Raw genomic sequence first — 20,547 nt, 5'->3', positions numbered from 1 at the left:
AATGAGTGAGGGAGGGAGAGAGTGAGAGAAAGATGAAAGACAGAGATAGAAAGAGTGTTACATTATTCATATTTAGGATTTGTTAGAGTTATGTTTGGAGGAATATCTACTATTACCAGGGATTTTAACTTAAACGCTACTCGCTTTAGTACAGTTTAATAAAGTAATATGAGTTTTTATAGACGAATTAGTTCATTTTATGTATATAAACGCCTGACCCAAATAACGAAAATGATCAAATTAAAAAGCACTTATTTGAAAAAGCAAGGGGGGAATTAATGAACGCATATTTATGTACATATGTATAAGTAGAATCAATCCAAAGGAATACAAATTTTAAATTAGATCTGAAATAACACATGAAAAGCCCGGTCGTCTGGAAAAAACGACGAATTAAAAACAGTAGAAGAGAATTGTTCAAAATTTCAATTTATTAAAAAAAAAATTCAATTACAAAGCGAGAAAAAATTTGGACAAAGCAAGGCCGCCAACGTGAGTGGAGCAGGCTCTTTGCGTTCGAAGGGTGACGAGGACCGATTTGAATTGGTACCACTGTCTTTTTCGCTGAACTCAGGCCGGCAGATAAGTCACATCAGTCGGCGGCCAATCCTTCGAGAAGTCGTTCCAGCCGATTTTGTCATTTAATTAGCATATTTTCTTTTCGTTTTGCACTTTTTTGAAATATTTTACATAAATAGACATTCAAACGGACGCCACGAGGCGATCGATACCGGTAATCGAAATGGGACGGATTATGCACCTTGTGTTTTTGATCGTAAGTGACATTTGGTTTTAATTTTTTAATTTTTATTTCAATAAATTTCAAATTATTTATATAATAATAAATATAATTTTTAAAGATAATATGTATTGAACATGTTTTATGTTGTTGATATTTCACTAAAACACAATTTATGTCCATATGCAATGTGCATGTATTTCCAATCACAACTATTCATTTAATAATTAAATCTTTTGAAATATGCGATGGTACATAAACGAAATTGAATAATTTTACATGTTAGGAATAATAATTATAGTTTAGTTCCTTTGTAATGTCTTATTTTTAAATTGTGTAAAACTTGTATTCGAGCTCTCTAAAATTTATGTAGTTGACCTTAAAAACGGCCTTAAATTCAAAATTGTTGAACAGGAGCTAATTTTCTGACCGACTCTCCTACGAGTAAGTAGCACAATTGGAAATAAAAGATTGGGTTTATACTGTCTATATGTAAATAAACTACTATTTTTAATTAATTAAATAATTTTTTTTTGACTGCGGGTGTCTGGTTTTTGATGCAAAACTTCCGGCTATCAATTATAGCAAACAATATCTCGAAATTAGCAAAAAAAAATTGAAACCGAAAAAACATGGCCTTTTCTGATGATTCACTCTGAACACAATCGAACAAAAATAATTTTTTTATTTACATAAGTCAACGCTTCTACATTCCGTCGTTTTGTGTCAATTTATATTGAAAAATCCGTTTTCTATCAATAATAATAATATGTAGTCTTAAGCTTTGTATTGGACTGGCACATTTAATGAATGTGTGCATGTATTTGTTTTGGTTTTGGAGTGTGAGACCGAGCAAAAATATGTTTGATCTTGTAAATATTTGTGGTAGAATGTTCCAATTTGCATTTTGCAATTTAGTTATTTTTTAACTAATATTTGATATTTGTACATTTTTCCTCACACTCATTCACATTTCTCTCTCTCCCGTTCTCTCTCTCTCTCTCTCTCTCTCTCTCTCTCTTTCATTCACTCACACTATCTCTCTTTCTCTCACTCTCTCGATCTCTCACTCTCTCTCTCTCCCCCTTATTCTCTTACTCTATCTCCCTCTTACTCCCTCACGCTTTCACTCTCTCTCTCTCTCACTCCCTCCCCTATCAGTCTATCTCTCACTTCAGCGTTCTCATTCTTTCTCAACATCCTTCTCCTTCACTTTTTCTCATTTTTCTCTCTTTCATTTTCTCTTTCCTATTTTGTTCTCTCTTCATTTCCCTATCCCTATTTGTTTGATTTGTTTGTTGTTGTTGATCACCCACTCTCTCTCTCTCTCTCTCTCTCTCTCTCTCTCTCTCTCTCTCTGTTTCCATCTCTCTTTCTCGAGCTATTCGTAGTCATTCATTTTCTATCGCTCTTCCTTTATCTGTTTTATTGTCAATACTATCTATCGTTTTCACATTTTCTCATGCACATTTCTATCTCTCTATCTATTTACCTACCTAACCATCTATTTATTTCTCCCAGGCTACAATTTTTAATCATTTAAATCCATTTTTACTTTAACACGGCTACTTTCATTACTACGCGTGGTTGCCTACGAGGACAGTAAAAGTAGATATAGAAATGCTTCGGAGTCAAATTGTCTTCTTACTTGCAACGTTTACATTTTTATATTTGATTTGCCTTTTGAAAAATAGTTTATTAGAAAGAATCAATTTTCATACTTTTAAAGTTACAGATATTATCATCACAGTATTTAAGTAATTATGTTCAATGTTATAGTTTACTTTCTCAATAATAATTTAATAGAAGTAAAGGATAGTTTTGAAAAGGAAAGATCGTACCTACATAAAGGTACAACAAACAGGTCGACAAGTAAAATGTGACGCTGGTATCGTAGTGATTAATCTGTTTATTTTCGTCGATTCACTAGAGATAACGTAATCACAATGGAACATAAGATAAACAGGGAGTGCTTTGTAAGATCGTAGAGGTGAGCCAGGATTCCTTATAAGTCAGTTTTTTATAGGTATGATAGAATTTTTAATAAAAAAAAAACATGATGTCTTTGGAATTTATTATTGCACTATCGTGAAATTCTAGAATTCTATTTGACAGACATTTTCTCAGAGAACGACGGACGATGGCGATAATACTAAACCCGTCTAACAGCGAGGACGGGCGGACCGGCCAATTTCACAGTACGTTCACGAATCGCGAACCAAATAATAAAACTATTATTAGATAGTTAAGAAAGTCGTTTTGTAAACAGGCATAATTTAAATGTCCTATCACGAATAAGATGTTTAAAACAGGTTTTTTTAACGTTTGGTCAGATTCGAAAGGAATGATTATTAACGGTTAAATCATGAGGCATGCCGATTCGCTTACTATATCCTGGAAAATAATAATCTTTCGCTACAAAATGGCATCACAGCTCTTTTTCTATAGGTCGAGAGTCGATAGAATTGTCGTGGACGGAACATAATCTAAGACAATTCAGTCCATTCAAGGCATATATATTTATCATCTTATTTGAATGTCTGGCAGTGTTCCATCATATTGAAATACATAATATAAAAATATGGTATTCGGAAAAACCTGGCCAACTTGATATAACGGTGGTTCTAGGATATTGCTCAATAAACCTCATATTTTTTGACTGTTGAAACCGAATTTAGACTTTTTTTTTGTTTTCTATTGGTAAAAATAAATCTCGATCAGCCGGAGTTACAATGATCACAAATAGATGTGTCACTTCTTACAAACGAACAATCGACGTAACAGTTATAAAAGAAGAAAACATCTTGACAACGCCTGTGTGTATGTTTGCGGAAGAATTTATCTGGGAGCGGCAGATGCTTTCTCACCTTGGGCGTAACATTCTACTGTTTTATCTCATCGGATAGTTCAAGTATCTTCTTTCGATGATTTCGCCCTTTTCGTTATATAAATTGATAAACATTCAACGGATCTAAAATAAGAATGGATTTATTTTTGGGAGTTTCATAGATGAAACAAAAACACCCGAGCGAGATAAACAATATTGTACAAATAAAACAGGCAAAGTTGGGAATTTTTATTGTTTGTTTACAGGTTTAATTTGCTTTTTGATTAATGGACGTCGCAATTAGTAAACAAATGTGCAACTTAATAATGATAATAAAACTCTATTTATTTGTCCCATTTCAGGGGAAAAATAAAAACACGTATTTGTTATGTTCATCACGAAATCTAATTTCCGGGCACCACTGCTGTGCTTGTGAACTGCCTCTTGGCAGTTTTTGTTAGTGCTTCTTTCAAAAGACAAATCATCTTCTTGCTCGATGGCTGCTTTAATGCGGTTTTGGCAGCCACCCAACGATTCGAAACCCATTAAGCAAATTTCGTGCCAGGAATAGACGAAAATCAGACAAAAACCTGAATCTGACTGTGAAATCAGGTAAAATCAGGTCGATAGGCAGGAGATACTATGCAAACCTTCGATTGCAGTCTGTTGTTTTCAACATAACCAATCTTTACTCTTATTATAAGTATAACCTGATTAAAACAATTTATGATAATAAGCTCACACATACAACTTGATAGCTTCGACGTTTCAAAACAAAGAGGAAGAATTCCAATGACCAAGACCGCTACACGTCTCTTAGGGACACCCCTTCGTGGAAGCAACATGGTATTCAACCGCAAGAATGCTTCTCGATCTTTAAAACAACTCCTAGATATCACAGATTATGTGGACATCCATATTCAGCCAGAAGGCATAGTATAACTGACCAATTTGCAGAATCAAATACTTCAAAAAGTCACTAGTTTTCGTGGTCCGCTTGACCAATTAATATCTTTCAATTAATTAAGGTTTTTAGTTGAGATAAAAAGTCAGCGAGATAAAAAAGGATCGAGGTCACGATAGCTCAAGTGGTAGAGCAGCGGCGTATCTAGCCGAAGATCGTGGGTTCGAATCCCGCTCGTGACACTGATTTTTTTATCTCAACTAAAAACCTTAATTAATTGAAAGATACTTCAAAAAGATTGAATAAACCCTCTTGAAATCGTGAAAACGCTGGAGAATAAGTGGATATCCACAAGTCAAGTGTAATTCGATGGCGTTTCAAAAATTGATTCTTTATACGGAATATTTATATTTTTATATCAGAAAAATCATGAACAACATGTGAGGAAATTTCAGTTAAGAGACAGCGATGAGAGAAAACGTTTGGCCTTGGGTGAAGGCGTATGTCGGTATATAAGAAGCATATCAACTGCCTAAAGAGTCTGCGCAAGATAACCAGCTACCGGTGGATTAAAACAAATATGTATATGCCATCTGTTAATTAAACAACGCCGTTATGATGACATGTGAAAGAAATGGAATTTTTAATGCTTAGCATGGAGTAGGTCAACGAAAGTGGAGGAATTATACTTTTTTTCAGCGGTTGAGGATAGACTCGGAAGACCACTCCGCAGCTAACTGAGACTCACCGAATACAAATTACATGCATCGATGTGTTAACATCGCCAAAATGCGTATTTGGGAGTCCTGTTCAGAATGCTGTATGTGTTAAGGAAATATGTTGTTTTTCAGTTTTCTTGGAAATACTTTTAAATTTGGAGGCATTTGGTCACTTTTAGTGTCCATCTTCTCTCGCAGTTTTGTTGTGCGTTTCGGCTCTACGCCATCTTCAGTGAGATTTCTTACTGTGAGTAGGAACTATCTTTTTAAAAGGATTGAACACCGCACTCACTCCACCACTCATCATCTCTATCATCAGTGAGATGTTTTTCAATTTCCTTGGAAATGCTTTTAATTGTTGATCTTCCGTATTTGCTATTTTTAAGATCTACATATTTTTATGTATTCAGTTAATACTTAACTTTACGTCATTTATTTTTATAAATGATTTTTAATGCTTCATTGTTTTTAGTAAGAGTAGAATTTGGTTGCATTTATTTTGCTCAAATCATTAATAATAATAATCAATAATAATAACGAAAATGGTATTTTCGTAAGTTCGTTATACAAAGATTAATCCTTCACTAAAGTCTCTTTTTCAGTTCATTTTTAACTATAATTAATCTTTAATTTAACAAGATCAACTTTGAAATTGATACGTCATAAAATTATGGATATGTAAAATACATTTCATACATTTTATTGATATGAAAATTGTAACTAAAATAAATGTTGTAAATATTCATATATTGTATTGATTCTTGAGTTATAAAGTATTATTTTTTTCATAATGTAAAAGTAACTTTAATTAATGTTAATTACTTTTCTTATCCTATTACCGTTGTATTATTAATTATGCATGTTATAAAAAATATTGGGTTATCACTTGACATATTAGATTAATGTTTAGTTTAAAAACTTTATTGCACATTAATCTTGAAAAATATACATTTTAAGAAACTTTCAATTTCTGATCCCCCTTTCCCTGCTTTCATAACCCAGATTATTTAAGAAAAGGCTATCCACTTGAGAAATGATGGAAGAGCGGCCTTCGCAAACGCTGCTTTGCTGTTAATCGCTGATAACATACACAAATTAGGCTCGAGTATTTTCCTTCTGAGAGGCCAGTCGTGAGCAAGTCGAGTTTTCCAAGGATTTCACTTTTAAAATTACAATTCGAAATTAATCCAAATCAATTTTGTTATTTGAATTTGATTAAGAGCCTCTCTCTCTCTCTCGCTCTCTCTCTCTCTCTCGCTCTCTCTCTCTCTTTCTCTCTCTCTCTCTCTCTCTCTCTCTCTCCCTCTCTCTCTCTCTCTTCTCTCTCTCTCCTCTCTCTCTCTCTCTCTCTATCTATCTATCTATCTATCTCTACACACACACGCGCGCGCGCGCNACACACACACACACACACACACACACACACACACACACACACACACCACCACCACCACCACCACCACCACCACACCGCACTTATTTTCCTGCCATCCATACGGCCAAACAAAGTTATTTTACTTACCAAATCAGTATCGGAAAAAATAAATATTTACTGGATTAAATTGATATTTGGGTCAAATTTGTAAATGTACGTCCGTCACGTATTGTAGCAATCATTCCGCGTCGAATTGCAACTACGTACTGTTGCAACGGATGTTTGACCAAATATAAAAATCTCCCAACTTGGCAAAGTCGCAAACGTTCCACAAGTCAAACACTCCAATTGACTATTTACAATGCAGAATTAGAAGTCCTTGTGCTTAATCGTGCTGTTTAAAAAGGACGCTTGTAAATGAAAACAGAGCAATGAAAAGAATACTGAGTCATATTTCCCTTTTACTAATAGTAATTGTCAAAAGTAGGTATGTATACACGTGTGTACGTGTTGATTTTTAAAAAATAGCATTACGTTATGAGAATCTGAAAGATTGAAAAAGTTAGTGTTGAGTTAGCACTTTCTCTTCCGACTATTACCATGTCTAAAACTTTAATACACAACAAAAATAAAAAAACAAAAATATTGAAAATGGACAGTACATGAACTGCTAACGGTATGATTAATAGCACCAAATTAGAAGCCTGTTCACTTAATGGTGACCTTTTAAAGTCCAGCCTGGGTGAAATATGGAAGATAAAAGAGTGAGAGAGAGGGCCCAAAACGATAACCGATAGGAGGGAAAACTATCAATATGGAAATTTATCAATAAAAAGGAGAAATTATCTTTATGGAAATTCATAGGTCAACGACAGTTTGCTTACAGTTAATCTTTTTTTCCCTCTATGAAAATAAATGTTCTCCGTGTTTTTAGTCAATTGTTATGAACTGGAACAAGACCATTATACAGATAATTAATTGGTTTAACATTTTCCTTTTCCAAACTTTCTGGAAGTTTTAAACTGGAGAATTATTCTGTTATTGAATAATAAGGTTTTCTCATTTATATCACAGTATAGGATTATATTAAACAGCATTTAATCGATTTATAATGTATAGCAGAACCGTGAGCTATTAATTATTCTCGTTCGTTAAAGTTATTACTGAATAGTGACTATATGATAATAAATTTTGATGCTAGATTAGACGCTTTTTATCTAAGATGTATGAGTAAAAACGATTTCAGGTTTATAATTCCTGGGAATATATTCTCTAATTCCAGTGTTAAAATTTGTTCCTTATAATAATAATGTGGGAAATTTGGGAAATTTAAGGGGCGACAAACATCAGAGGTCATCACCTGCCCTCTGCATGTTTTAACTTCTTTTTCTGGTCTTTCACGAATATTTTTCTGCCTACAGCTATTGGGTCGACTCGATGTGTAACTGGCATTAATATGAAAACTAAGTACCTACGGTTGTCAGCTACAAAATAAAACATCCAGTACATTTATATGCATCACAAGCATAGAAGTCTGATCACACTCACTCCCCCAGAGCACTAGATATTCCTCGGGGAGGGGTTAGACACCCCAATCCTTCACGCTAAAAATTGCTTTTACTCTCCTCATCCCGGAGTATTCGATATTTCTAGGGGCGAGGTTAAACAATGCCTTCTTTTCACGCTAATAAATTCCATTTATTCCAATAAATTAACACAAACACAACATCGAAGTCTGGTCACATTCCTTTCCCCCACATTACACGATATTCCTCGGGCTGAGTTATTCCCCTTCAGATATCAACTTGGTTGTAAACCCTTATAAAGGATTAAATTTATTTATATTTTTTAAGAATTATTTTATTTAAGAAAATCACGATTTTAAACAAGATCGCACATATAACACTGACACTGGCTGGTGCCTACACGTGTCTCTGAATATCATTGTACTTAAAAATAGGCATTGACTTTAAAAAAATCCTTGATACAAATCGTACAGTGATAGATTAAACTTATTTCTTACCTCGTATAGGTCAACTTTCAGAGTTGATAAACGCCGGAGTTAGAATTTTATTGTTTGAGATATTGATATTATTTTACGATCTAAGAACTTTTATCAAAGAGAATTCGGGAAAAACAATTTTTGGCCATGGGATGCTACTCTTATATAATTTTTTTTAAATACCATCTACTCAACAAATGTATGGCACTCGCTTTAGCAGGAATCATCTGCCATTCAGTATTATATTTATTAATTGTGTACAGTGTAAACTAGTGCCCTGTTAAGGTATATATAGTAGAAATCATGAAACGATATGATTTATGAATGTGGGAAAATGATTGCGGATAGCAAGTCGATAGGCAAAAAAACTGTAATATTCTGTCACGGCGGTTTTCTTTTCTCAGGTTGAGAGCTTAAAAGAGAAATCGACTTACATAGTGCGGTACATAGTGCACAACGAAGTACTGACGGCTCTCTTTCTTAAGAATGGAAAACTCCAGCTATTTCTTCTGATGTTGGTTTATTAAATCTGCACACATCCATCAGTATATCAACAAATCCGATGTGAATCGGTGAATCTGTCCCTGTAACGTCCAACTCCTGAAATTTCTTTCCTTGTGTTAGAAAAAGATGCAAATGCGTAGGGCAGTTGTAATTCCGTATATCGTTCATAAAATTTGGTCAATTAAGGAATACATCCGTTAACTCCTGATTAAAAGTTGTAAAACAAACTGATTTGTAGTCCTATGAGTGAAATACGGCCACTCTGGCAGTTTCGGTACAGTACAATACAAGCAGTACAATATTTTCAATAGTAAAACTGTTCTTTTCAGTACCAATATAATGCACAATAACAACATTATTAGAACTGAAAACTGAAAAGTTCTGTTTTTTAAGACTGTAACTGCAATGCGGAGACGTGCACAACGGCCGAGGGTGATTTACGAAGTTTGAATTCCGGAAATTCACACATAATTTTCCGAATAAATTTAAGGCCAGTTTTCCTTTAAGCCATCAAGAACGAAAATCCGTAATCATCCGTTGATCGGTGTTTCGGAAATGAACAATTAAACACGAGGCAAAAAAGTGGCCACCCTTAGAGCAAATAGTAGTGATAAATACTTACAATCGTTATAATTTTCATTTTTTGTTGGTTACTGGATATTTTTAGAGAAAACTTGATATATGTAGCTAAATAAAATAAATAAATAAAAAATTAAAACTATTTTACGGAAACCATGACTTGTTGAAGTCGTTGCTTGATCTCAACGGTAATGTCGGTTACGAAGTACATCCGAAGCAATAAAACTATCATCTCTGCGAGGTGTGACACGATGGCGACCTGATCCACTCCTTCTCGAGTGTCCTCCAGTATCTTGGTAGCGTAGCGATGGAAGGCTCTTCGGACAGTTGTTCTGGAAAAATTAAGTACCTTGGCCACATACGCTTGCCTTCTTCTATCTTCCAACAATGCTATGATTCTAGTCGAATCTGTATCAGTTAAAATCATCACTCAAAAAAATTTGAAAATGAAAACTGGTACAGTTTTAAAAAATCCAACCACCGGAACGTTAGAAAGAAGCTTTACCGAAAAACTAACAAAGAAGAGATTGACTATTAAAAATTTATTTACAAAATCCGATTGTAAACAAAAGAGGGATATTTTATCTATGTTTTATTTTCCTCTAATCCTTTAAAACGAGCCAAATATTGAATGGTAATAGATGGAGGATAATAAAAATATTAAGAGGGGCCACTTTTTTGCCTCTCAGTATGTATAAAGATAAACTTCTTAACTCATAAACGAATCAATGTTAATATTAACAATAATTATTCAGAAATCGTGAGATGCGGTCTGGTGTGATGTAGGTTTCAGAAAAACATTTTCTTTATCGTGCCAACGTTTCGATCTTTATTGAGATCATCTTCAGGGCTCAAAGTGTTTGTCTTCTGTGTAATTGTGCCATTCTTGCGTGTCGTGTTGAGAGTGCCNGAGACGTTGGCACGATAAAGAAAATGTTTTTCTGAAACCTACATCACACCAGACCTCATCTCACGATTTTTGAATAATTATCGATTAACGGTCACTAATCACCACACAATATTAACAATAGTTTTTTTTTATATAATCCATTTTTCCGGCCCGAAATATTTCTAAAAATGATTAAGTAACAATTGTAAGAAGGCCGTTGGATTATGCAAAAGCTCGCCAGTTTGGAATTGGACGTGACTCGCCTAATATTTGAATTTTAGCTCACATTAGCTTTTGAAACACAAACCCCCGGGTGACGGGAAGGAATCTCAATATTTCTAAATTCCATTTACTCTTGGTTTTAGCATTGTAACATTAACTAGGAACATTTGCGTCTTTAAATCGTAGGGAATACCCGGTCTTCGTGCAAACAAGCACTTACACTTGCAAACAGCAGCAAACTATCGTATTAGGTCAATTTTGTCAACTCGATCTTATAAAAACGAATCACACTGTAAACATAATGTTAGAAAACAGCATGATTCACTTTTCCAATTCCTCATGCCACTGACCTGATACGGTTTATCAAGGTAATTAAAAATGGATTGTTTCGATATTGGCAATGTGTCATAGATGAAACCGAAGGCCAAATAAACGTCTGCGAATGGTAAATGGTAAATAACGTTATCTAGCTTCAAAATGATATCATCCATTGAAATTTAGAAAGGAACAAAACACATTGCGTGTTGTAATTGTTAAATGAGTAATTTTTAAAATTTTGTTTTGTTGAATAAAATTTCCAACTTGAACCCTGTATATTTAGTTAGACTCCATTTTGTCAAATTTAGTAGGTAGAAAATAAATAAATAATAAATAAAAGTAATTTAAAAAAAAGTTTTGTTATAGTTAACCCTAATTTGTCTTTTTTAATTTTATGGTTGGGGGGCTGCAGTAGCTGAGTGGTCAGTGTGAACTGTGAACTCCTACGGTCACCCCTGGCCCATTTTTCATGTGACCCTCCCCCCCCCCAAAAAAAAACGCATAGCAGATATCAAGTTCATTTGCTAATATGCAAAGTTCATAAGGCCTTATAAAAACTATTTATGTTTAAAAAACAATTCCATGTGGGTTTTTTTTAAACAGTAAATTCATTATTCGGAGATTATGAGATGCGGTCTGGTGTGAATTTTTTTTCCTTTTAAATCTAAAATTTTCTAGCATTGTACAAATTCATTTTTTCCACATCCTACATGTATTTGTAAAATTTAAACAATGTTTATAAATCCCAGGCCCTGAAGATGATCTCAATAAAGATCGAAACGTTGGTACGATAAAGAAAATGTTTTTTTAAAACCTATGTCACACTGACCGCATCTCACAATCTCCGAATGATCAATAACTAATGGTCACTAAACACCACCTAATAAATTCATTTCTTTATTTGAACGTTTCAGGCATTTACACCCATCATCAGTGTCTACTTTTTAAACATAAATATAACAAAGTATTTTACATTTTAGTGTAAGGCTTACCTTTTTAATACAGTTTCTATTAAAAGATATAATGACCATTTTGCATCTGCAGTTTAAGTTTATTTATATAAAATTTTGTATTATTTTTAAGTAATATTTAAAAAAAAGGAAAGATTCTGATGATGATAAATTCCCGAAACACCAAATATAAGTAACAAATTTACTTTCTTTTTTAAACACGTTTTTTGTTTAACAAAAACAAAAAATAAATATTACACAATTTTGCCGTAAATTATTCTAACAAGGGGGTAACCAGGTTGGTGAGTCACAGATTTGAACCAAACTTTTTTCAGTGGTTCTACACTCCAGAATATTGGACACGTAACGCCACATATTGTGAAGAAGCCTTGGTTCCCCAAAATATTTTGAAAGTTAAATTTTTCATTTTATGTTGAAATGATTTTTAAAAAATCCACTTCAAATTAAAAAAAAAAGTAAATATAATATATATAAATAAATAAGTAAAACTCGAATTTTGTTACATTGATTAAACATTGTAAACCAAACTAAACGAGATCAGAAATTCATGTTTTACTAAAAAATGTTTGTGATAATTTGAATTTTTTAAACAAGGGTTAGCAACAGAAGAGATTGTGCCAAACCTCACAATGTTGGTGTTAAAAAATGGTATGTTGGGTTGGAATGCTGGGCAGCTGGATTTGAACTCAGAATCTTTACCGTACAGAGATAATTTACATATTCTATGTCTAGTCTTCTTTAGCCGATTGTGATATAATTTTAAGTTCATGAAGTTACATTTTTCTTTCTCTTTATAACCAGTTATATTTTTGTTTTCTTATATTTGCTTAGTGATCTATTTATTTTTATATTGTGTTTACCTTGTTTTTGTCTTGTGATATTAGGCTTCTAAGCCTTCATTTTTAATCAATGAAAAAATAAAAATTACACCTTATTTCTATGTACAATACGCGATGGAGTTCTTTTGTTTGTCTTTTTCCTCTTCTCAACAGAATCTAAAATTCCTGTACTGTCAGGAAATTTGTTGTAGTTGTAAGTTTCTTCCTGGTTAGAAATATATTTTTATTTATTTTAAATCATGCTAGAAGATATTTAAATTACTTGCATCCAGTGAGAGATCTCTTCACTTACTTTTTCTAGAGTAATTCTCACTTCTGTCATGCTGAAAAGTTCGGTTAACTCCCTGCTTTGTAAACTTGTTTAAACTTCATGGTTGAATCTTTTTCTTCCACAGTGTGTTCACTTCGATTTTATTCATCTTTGAGTTGATGATCAGGTGTGATAATTAATGCCTTTAATTTTGTACTGTTCAGAACAAAATCAATACCTTTCACGATAATGCGTGGACCTTAATCTTTTAAAAGATTGGGTGCACTACCTTGAATTCTGAATGCTTGATTTCAGCACCTTCTTGAGTTCTATTTCTCGCATTAGCATATTAGCTAGTAACTTGTCTATTATCAGAACTGAAATAAAATGCTAAAAAAACAAATGTGATTTGGTCATTTCTGATCATTTGATCACTGAGCCTATCCTCAGTTTTGTCCTGTCAGGCCTGTGTCAGCTTATAGGCAGAGTGACAGGTCTGTACGTTTCGTCAGTTTTGATCCACACATCCTTGGAATGACACTGACAAAGTAACAAGGATATTTTTTTAAGGTTTTCAGGTATTGCCATATCATAAAATCAATTAAACGACTAAATTACAGGTTCATCACAGGCAAGCCTCATGAGGAAATCTAAATATCTAAAATTACAATTACTTATCTATATTTTGTAAAATAATTTGATATATTTATAGTTAAAATAATATAATGGTCTCATTGGTTTTCATATATTAACACTTCTCAACAACTTAATTACATTTTATCATTTCATTACTTGCAGTATATTTGTTCATATTTTGAATTTGAAATGGTAATCTCCAAATAGAATTTTATTTGTTGATTTGGTTTTGAGTTGTGGGTTTTTTTGTTTTATCCCCCCCCCTCTGTTTATAATACACAAAAGTTATCATTAAGTTGTATTAAGCATAAAGTTATTATTACCATTTTAATTTTATTATTACAATTTTCCCATGCTTGCATTTTGATGAAACTGCATATTAAATGCTTAAGCAAGAAGAAATTTGTTTACGAACACTCCAAGTATTGACTCAGCTGAAACTGAATAAAACCTGGTTCTTATTGTAAATGTACTAGGGACTTTTTACTTTAAAAATTTATCATAAGGAAAAAATATTTAATTAGTTTCTATCAATTGATTTTTGGCTTTCCAAAACAATAACTTTCAACTCAGATCCAGCTTAGATGATCACTAGATAATTAGAAACAAATATAGAGCTGAATAAATCATAAAATTAAGTATTAAGAGCCCCATCTGTAATAAAACAACAAAATATCATGTAAATGTTTGTTTGAACCATTTGTATTTAATAGTCTTGTACTAAAAAAATAAATAATAATATTTGAAAAATCAAATTCAATACAGATAACATACCTATATCATCACATTACATTCTACACATCAAATATTTTTCACTTAGTCTAATTTCACAACAATTCAGCTTTCCTTTTCCTATTTATCCCTTTCTATATAATCCTGAAAGGATAATCTGGCCAAACCATTACCAACACATTTTTTTCCCTTCGTCGGCTCCTTTCACCTCAAAGAAGCCGATGCCTTATACAAAAATGTCTTATCTATACCGACATCCTTTCCCACCCCTTAAAAATCCAACTTATATAAACAAAAAAGCAAAATCTCACTGGCACTCTCGACACGACACGCAAGAATGACACAATTACACAGAAGACAAACACTGAGTGAGTAGAAATACTTTGATTGAATATATAAAATATATTTTGCATTGTATACATTCACTTTTCCACATCCAAAATGTAATTGTTATATGTAACCAATGTTTGTAAATCCCAGGCCCTGAAGATGATCTCAATAAAGATTGAAACGTTGGCGTGATAAAGAAAATGTTTTTCTGAAACCTACATCACACCAGACCGCATCTCATGATTTCTAAATAAATACTGTTACAATTTTTGGAGGAAAGAGAATTGTTTTATTGTGTACAGTTTTGTGTCTCTAGCATGTGTTGATAGTGATTGTATTTATTAGAATGAATGTGTAGTGTGAGAGGACCAATGGAATATTTAGTACCCCATCGATGCTCAGTTAGGTTAGTTATAATAGATGTAATGGATAATGTAAGAATATCCAGTACTAAACCACCCTAATTGAGTGAATGGTAAGAAAATAGGAGGGAATGCATTTAAAAATGAACATGAATTTGAATGGGTTTGGAACTGCATGCATTGTGTGCAGAAATGATCTAGCTGTTGAAAGCTCCCGGAGCCCAACTCGGTGGTTGGATGGTTAAGGCCGAGGTTTGACCCCAGACTGAGGTGAGTGATTCTCGAAGCCTGCCGGTAATTTATTGTAAATTACAAAAGCTGGAACTGCCAACGGCCTGTGAGATTGTATTGTGTGATTATATTGCGAGATTTATTTACAACTCTGCACATGTGTATACTATATTTACATGCATGTGTGGATTTGAGCCTATATCAATCCTAAATTCAAATCCAGTATAAATAGACTAAATAGTACTAAAATTAAAATTCAAGCTTAACATTTAAAAAAGGGCAATACTATTCAAAGGATAAGTTACAAAGTCCTCACCCCTGCTGTTAAGTAATATGACATTTCAACTTCTTACAGAAAGGTCAAACTGTTTATCGACATTACTATTTACATAAGTACATATACCTGTTATATTACTATTTAAAAAAAATATTACTTTTTCCAGCTACTCGCTTTACAAGTTGTCTTCGGAAGGTATGAATATGCCCACTATTGCAAATTACGTGGATGTTGTCCTGGAAGACAAGACGATTGCTTGTATCAAATAGACCGACATACAGTTTGTTATTGCGACGAATTCTGTGTAAAAACCAAGACATATGTCAACTCAATAGATTGTTGTTCTGACTACTGGAGTTCCTGCCGACGATCTGAACCGTGGGTGTACGGGAATAACAGTAAGTCAATAAAATATAAATAAAAATTTACTTATATTATTCAAATATTAAAAGTGTAAGTAATATATGAGCAATTAAAAATTGAGATGAAAAGATGTGTCACTGAAGGGAATCATTCTTCAGATCAGTATGCCATCACTCTGTCATTAAGCCACCTGACTTTGATCCCTCAGAGCACATATTTTCATTTCAACCTACATCTGTTAACTTTACAACTCATTTTTATTTTTTTGTCATTGTACGTTGTTAATCATAATTTTCCTAGCATAAATAAAAATAATCTAATTACAAATAAAGTGTATAACATTATAAATGTGTGTACATAAATAAAGTTAAAAAAAGCAACATTGGTACATGTAATATTTTTTATATTTTTATTTCCAGCTTGTTATGTCAAAGATTTGAACAGAGAGTACAAAGTTAATGGAGAATTCAAGATTAACTGCAATAAGTGGTAAGTTTATTTCTTCTTCAGAAGAATTTTTGTTTTAGCCAGAAGAATTATGTTTTGTATACTTTCAAAAAAATTTGTGTGGTGAAATACTGAATAATTTTATAATAATAATAACTGTAGAGAAATGGTTGAGATAGCAGGAGAAACAGGAAGGTGAGAGAGAGAGAGAGAGAGAGAGAGAGAGAGAGAGAGAGAGAGAGAGTGATCAAAAGAAATAGGGAGAGGATGAGAGAAGGACAACAGTTGAAAGGGGACATGGGAATTGAAAGAGTGAAGGAGACAGAGAGAAAAGAAAGAATGTAAATGAATGATAGAGTGAAAGAGAGAGATTGAGAAAGCATGGAGGAGAGAGAGAGTGAGTGAATGAGAGAGTTGGAGTGAGGAGGGAGGGAAGAAAGAAGGAAAAGAAAGTGTGTGTGTGAGAGAGTGAGTGAGAGGGATATATTGATTGATGGTTGTATTTTTTATTCAAGCTTAGATCTATGGGACCTTTCTTACACAGATTAAGTGAGTCAGTCAGTAAAGTCGAATGAGTTAATGATACGAGTGAATGATTGAGTGTGGATGGAGGTAAAATAAAGAGAGTAGTAAGAGAATGAGTTATGATGTGAATGATCTATAATCTATAGTCTTGTCTATAATCCATATTTGCTTTTATTTTCAGCAAGTGTCATGTAGGCAACCGAAATATGAACATATCATGCGATGAAGAGGTATGTGTTGTGGATGATAAATTAATTTCTTTAGTGAACAGCCGTAATTTGGGCTGGACGGCTTCTAAACAAAACGAGTTCTGGGGACTGACGATAAGAGAAGGATTCGCCAAACTGCTTGGAACATTCTACTTCAGTCAGAAGGTAATGTGTTAGAAAATGCATCCTGCAAAATTTCTGAGAGATAGTATTGAATTAAAATTGTACATTATGTTATATCAGGTGTTAAGGATGTCTTCTATACATGTTAGAGTACGTTCACTACCCCATAGCTTTGATGCTAGAGAAGAATGGCCTGGATACATACAAGGCCCAAAAAATCAAGGGCACTGTGGCGCATCTTGGGCTTTTTCAACCATCTCCGTCGCAAGTGATCGTTGGGCAATCGAATCCAAAGGAAACTTCACAAACGGCTTAAGCTACAGACAGCTCTTCTTGTGCAGCAAATCCCAACGCCAGTGCAATGGTGGTCATATTACCAAGGCATGGCGTTTCCTTAAAAAATACGGGTGAGTTGAACTTTCAAATCTTTTGGCATTTATATGTCATTTTGGTTTTTGTCGATTGGATAGCCTCCTCCCAGAAATGTGTCTTCCTTGGGATTGGAACGAAGTGCACAACGAGAAGGTCTGTCACAAGAAAACTGCCAAAGCGGCTCATTGTCCAGCGATAGGCTCATTTGAGCCTATAAGACGTATGGGTCCTGCTTACAGGATAGAAGGAGAAAAACAGATCATGCAAGAAATTATGACAAACGGCCCTGTTCAAGGTGAGTTAATATTTAAAATTAATAAATTAGATACTTTTTTTTAGAAACAATAACCCAAATTAATACTCTTTATTTATTTGCAGCAACAATGACAGTTTACAGGGAATTTTTCCTTTATAAAGAAGGCGTGTACAACTGTGCCAATATAGATTCAACGAATTTGGAAGGATTTCACTCTGTCAAACTTATCGGATGGGGCGAATCGATATATGAAGAAAAATACTGGGTGAGTTTATTTTATGCTCATAAAATTAACCTTTCATATAAAATATTTTTTTGTTTTTCAGCTCGCTGTCAACTCATGGGGAACGTCATGGGGTGAAGGTGGCTATTTCAGGATCACCCGCGGACAACAGGCATGCAGAATTGAAACGTTCGTCATTGGTGCACACACAATCCAGTCTACTTCGAAAAAACTGCCTTTTGATGTCACAAGGCGCAGGTGATAAGGGATAAACAGTGTACATTTTAAAATTTTCCATTTTTCGATATTGACATCAGTTATTTTAATGTTACCTTTGTAAGCTAAATGTGTTCATGTTTGTTTATTTTGTAAAAGTAAGTTTTTGTTACTTTAATTGTAAGTAAATAACTAAATATTAATACACAATAACTTTATTTTTAAGTACTTTTTTGAAGATTATTAAGATGTACAGTTAATCTATATTATCTGTTTACCATGTATTATATTTTAAATATCATCTCAATATGTTAAAAGCTTTAATAAATGATCTAAGCAATGTTGTATGTAGCAAACAAATTACAGTGGAGTTTGGTAAAAAAAAATTTCTTCAGTCTCGATGAACATGCAATGAAATAAGCTTGTTGACTTGAGTAATGGGATTTTTGTTAAAAAGTTCATTTCTCTTCCTAAAAGCATTCTCAAATTTTTATCACGAGGCAGTTCAAGCCCCAGGTGATGACCTAGAAAAGTTCCCGAGAAGAAAGTAGAGGACGATAAGTTTAACTGACATAAAACTACTCAAGGACAATGCTCCTAAGAAATGTGGAATGTTAGCATGATCGATTTAAGGAGCACTTCTGGGACATTTATGCGACTCCCTCCAGCCAATGCTCACCTCTATTTATGTAAGTATGTAACTTTATCTCACTCAGAAGACTGTTTAACACCTCTCAGCTACCCCTATCACATTTTAATTTCCACTTACTATTTAATTATTACACACCCTTTTATATTATAATAGAGCAATCGAGCGGCTCCCAAACTTTTTCAGATTCCAAGCTCATCTCCCTTAATATACCAGAATTTTTTCACAGCACCCCCCAATCAAAACATTGGTCTATCGCAGGGCAAACTTTATGTTAATAGTAGTTTTTCTTCATTTTCAATATACTAAAGCATTTGTACAGGGGTGGGGGTTCAGAGATAGTGCAAAAAAACTTTTTGGGTGATAGTACACCCTATTTGCAACAACTTCCAATGCACAATCCTAATACATAGTTTTTCATGGAAGCGTTACCTTATTTGAGAAAAACACAGAAATCCATCATCAGGGTTACCAGTTTTTGCTAAAGCATAAATTTCTCGTTTATACTATTTTCATCTAGAATAATGGTACGACCTCCTTGTCTCGCTCTTACGAGACGGTGGAAAAGAAGGTACGGTACACGAAAATTACGGATTTAGGGATTTTAATTAAAATGTTAAAACTAAAAGTAATTCTATATTGTTAGAAATGAAATTATTACAATTGTAAGAAACAAATATTTTCAAAGTATGCCTTGATTTGTTTTATTTTTATTACCCTGCACTCAACTGGGTCTCCTCCGCAGCAGGTCTTTCTCCGACAATGTCCTTGGCGCATCTAACGCTAATTGGCCAATTTGCGGCGGAGTCTCCTTTCCCGCTGAAAAAGGGGGGGACACGCCCCCACATCCACGGTTCCCGTGTCACGCGATCTCTTGAGTCGTGACAATAATTTTCTTTTTTTTTAATTAAGAACCTTAATAAATGCTCAAATTGAAAATACCACAAAATTTGGTTTTTAAGAAATAATGATTTTTAAGAAATTATGTATAATTAGTATGCCCTTATGTTTAATCCTAGAGATGGTCAAACTTCACGAGAAGTTCATTATTTATTGAGCTTTCAAACGTTATAACAATATCCATAACCCCCTCCTGATTTTAGTAGACCTACTGCATATCAATTGTTGAAAAAGTACTAACATACATGAGATCAATGCACAGTTGATGATGATGATGATAAATAGAAAGTGATTAAGCACTTTATAGCAAAAATTTAAAAATGAATGAATACTTTTTTCTCTGGCCATAATATAAAATACACAATTGCAGCAAAAAAGCAGAAGGATGTGATTGGTTGTATCCACCACTACTACCCGAGAGGCAATTTTACATTGGCAGTAATATTTAAAAAGCAATATTTTTTATATAAAATTTTTGTAATGCACAGCAGTTTGGTTATCACGTTGTAATTAAATATTATTATAATATTCAATAGGCATAAAGATACTTTTTTTCTC

General features: G+C 33.5%; 1 protein-coding gene across 2 annotated transcripts; it reads left to right on the top strand.

Moving 5' to 3' along the window:
• The first annotated feature begins 579 nt into the window (after positions 1-579).
• On the top strand, positions 580-18,781 carry LOC106672917 (tubulointerstitial nephritis antigen-like). Of its 2 annotated transcripts, none has more exons than XM_014404724.2 (8): positions 580-775; positions 15,873-16,104; positions 16,489-16,558; positions 17,223-17,415; positions 17,494-17,780; positions 17,844-18,040; positions 18,124-18,266; positions 18,328-18,781. In XM_014404724.2, exons 1-8 carry the CDS (start codon positions 743-745, stop codon positions 18,484-18,486), a joined length of 1,314 nt encoding a protein of 437 aa, XP_014260210.1. In that variant the 5' UTR covers positions 580-742; the 3' UTR covers positions 18,487-18,781. The 2 variants fall into 2 exon arrangements, with proteins under 2 accessions (XP_014260210.1, XP_024080328.1); XM_024224560.1 differs by lacking the exon at positions 580-775 and adding an exon at positions 11,195-11,212.
• The last annotated feature ends 1,766 nt before the right edge of the window (positions 18,782-20,547 follow it).

The sequence above is a fragment of the Cimex lectularius genome, unplaced genomic scaffold, assembly GCF_000648675.2.
Source record: "Cimex lectularius strain Harlan isolate CLEC.00 unplaced genomic scaffold, Clec_2.1 scaffold46, whole genome shotgun sequence".
NCBI classification, from domain to species: domain Eukaryota; kingdom Metazoa; phylum Arthropoda; class Insecta; order Hemiptera; family Cimicidae; genus Cimex; species Cimex lectularius.
The sequence above is the reverse complement of the archived record's forward strand: the minus strand, read 5'-3'. Positions and strand labels throughout refer to the sequence as shown.

What these genes read in the sequence shown, in the direction of transcription:
- LOC106672917 (XM_014404724.2), top strand. Translation starts at nt 743, where the DNA reads ATGGGACGGATTATGCACCTTGTGTTTTTGATC. An exon ending in AAGATTAACTGCAATAAGTG is followed by an intron (nt 16,559 to 17,222) that starts GTAAGTTTATTT and finishes TTTTATTTTCAG; the next exon opens with CAAGTGTCATGTAGGCAACC. An exon ending in CATTCTACTTCAGTCAGAAG is followed by an intron (nt 17,416 to 17,493) that starts GTAATGTGTTAG and finishes ATGTTATATCAG; the next exon opens with GTGTTAAGGATGTCTTCTAT.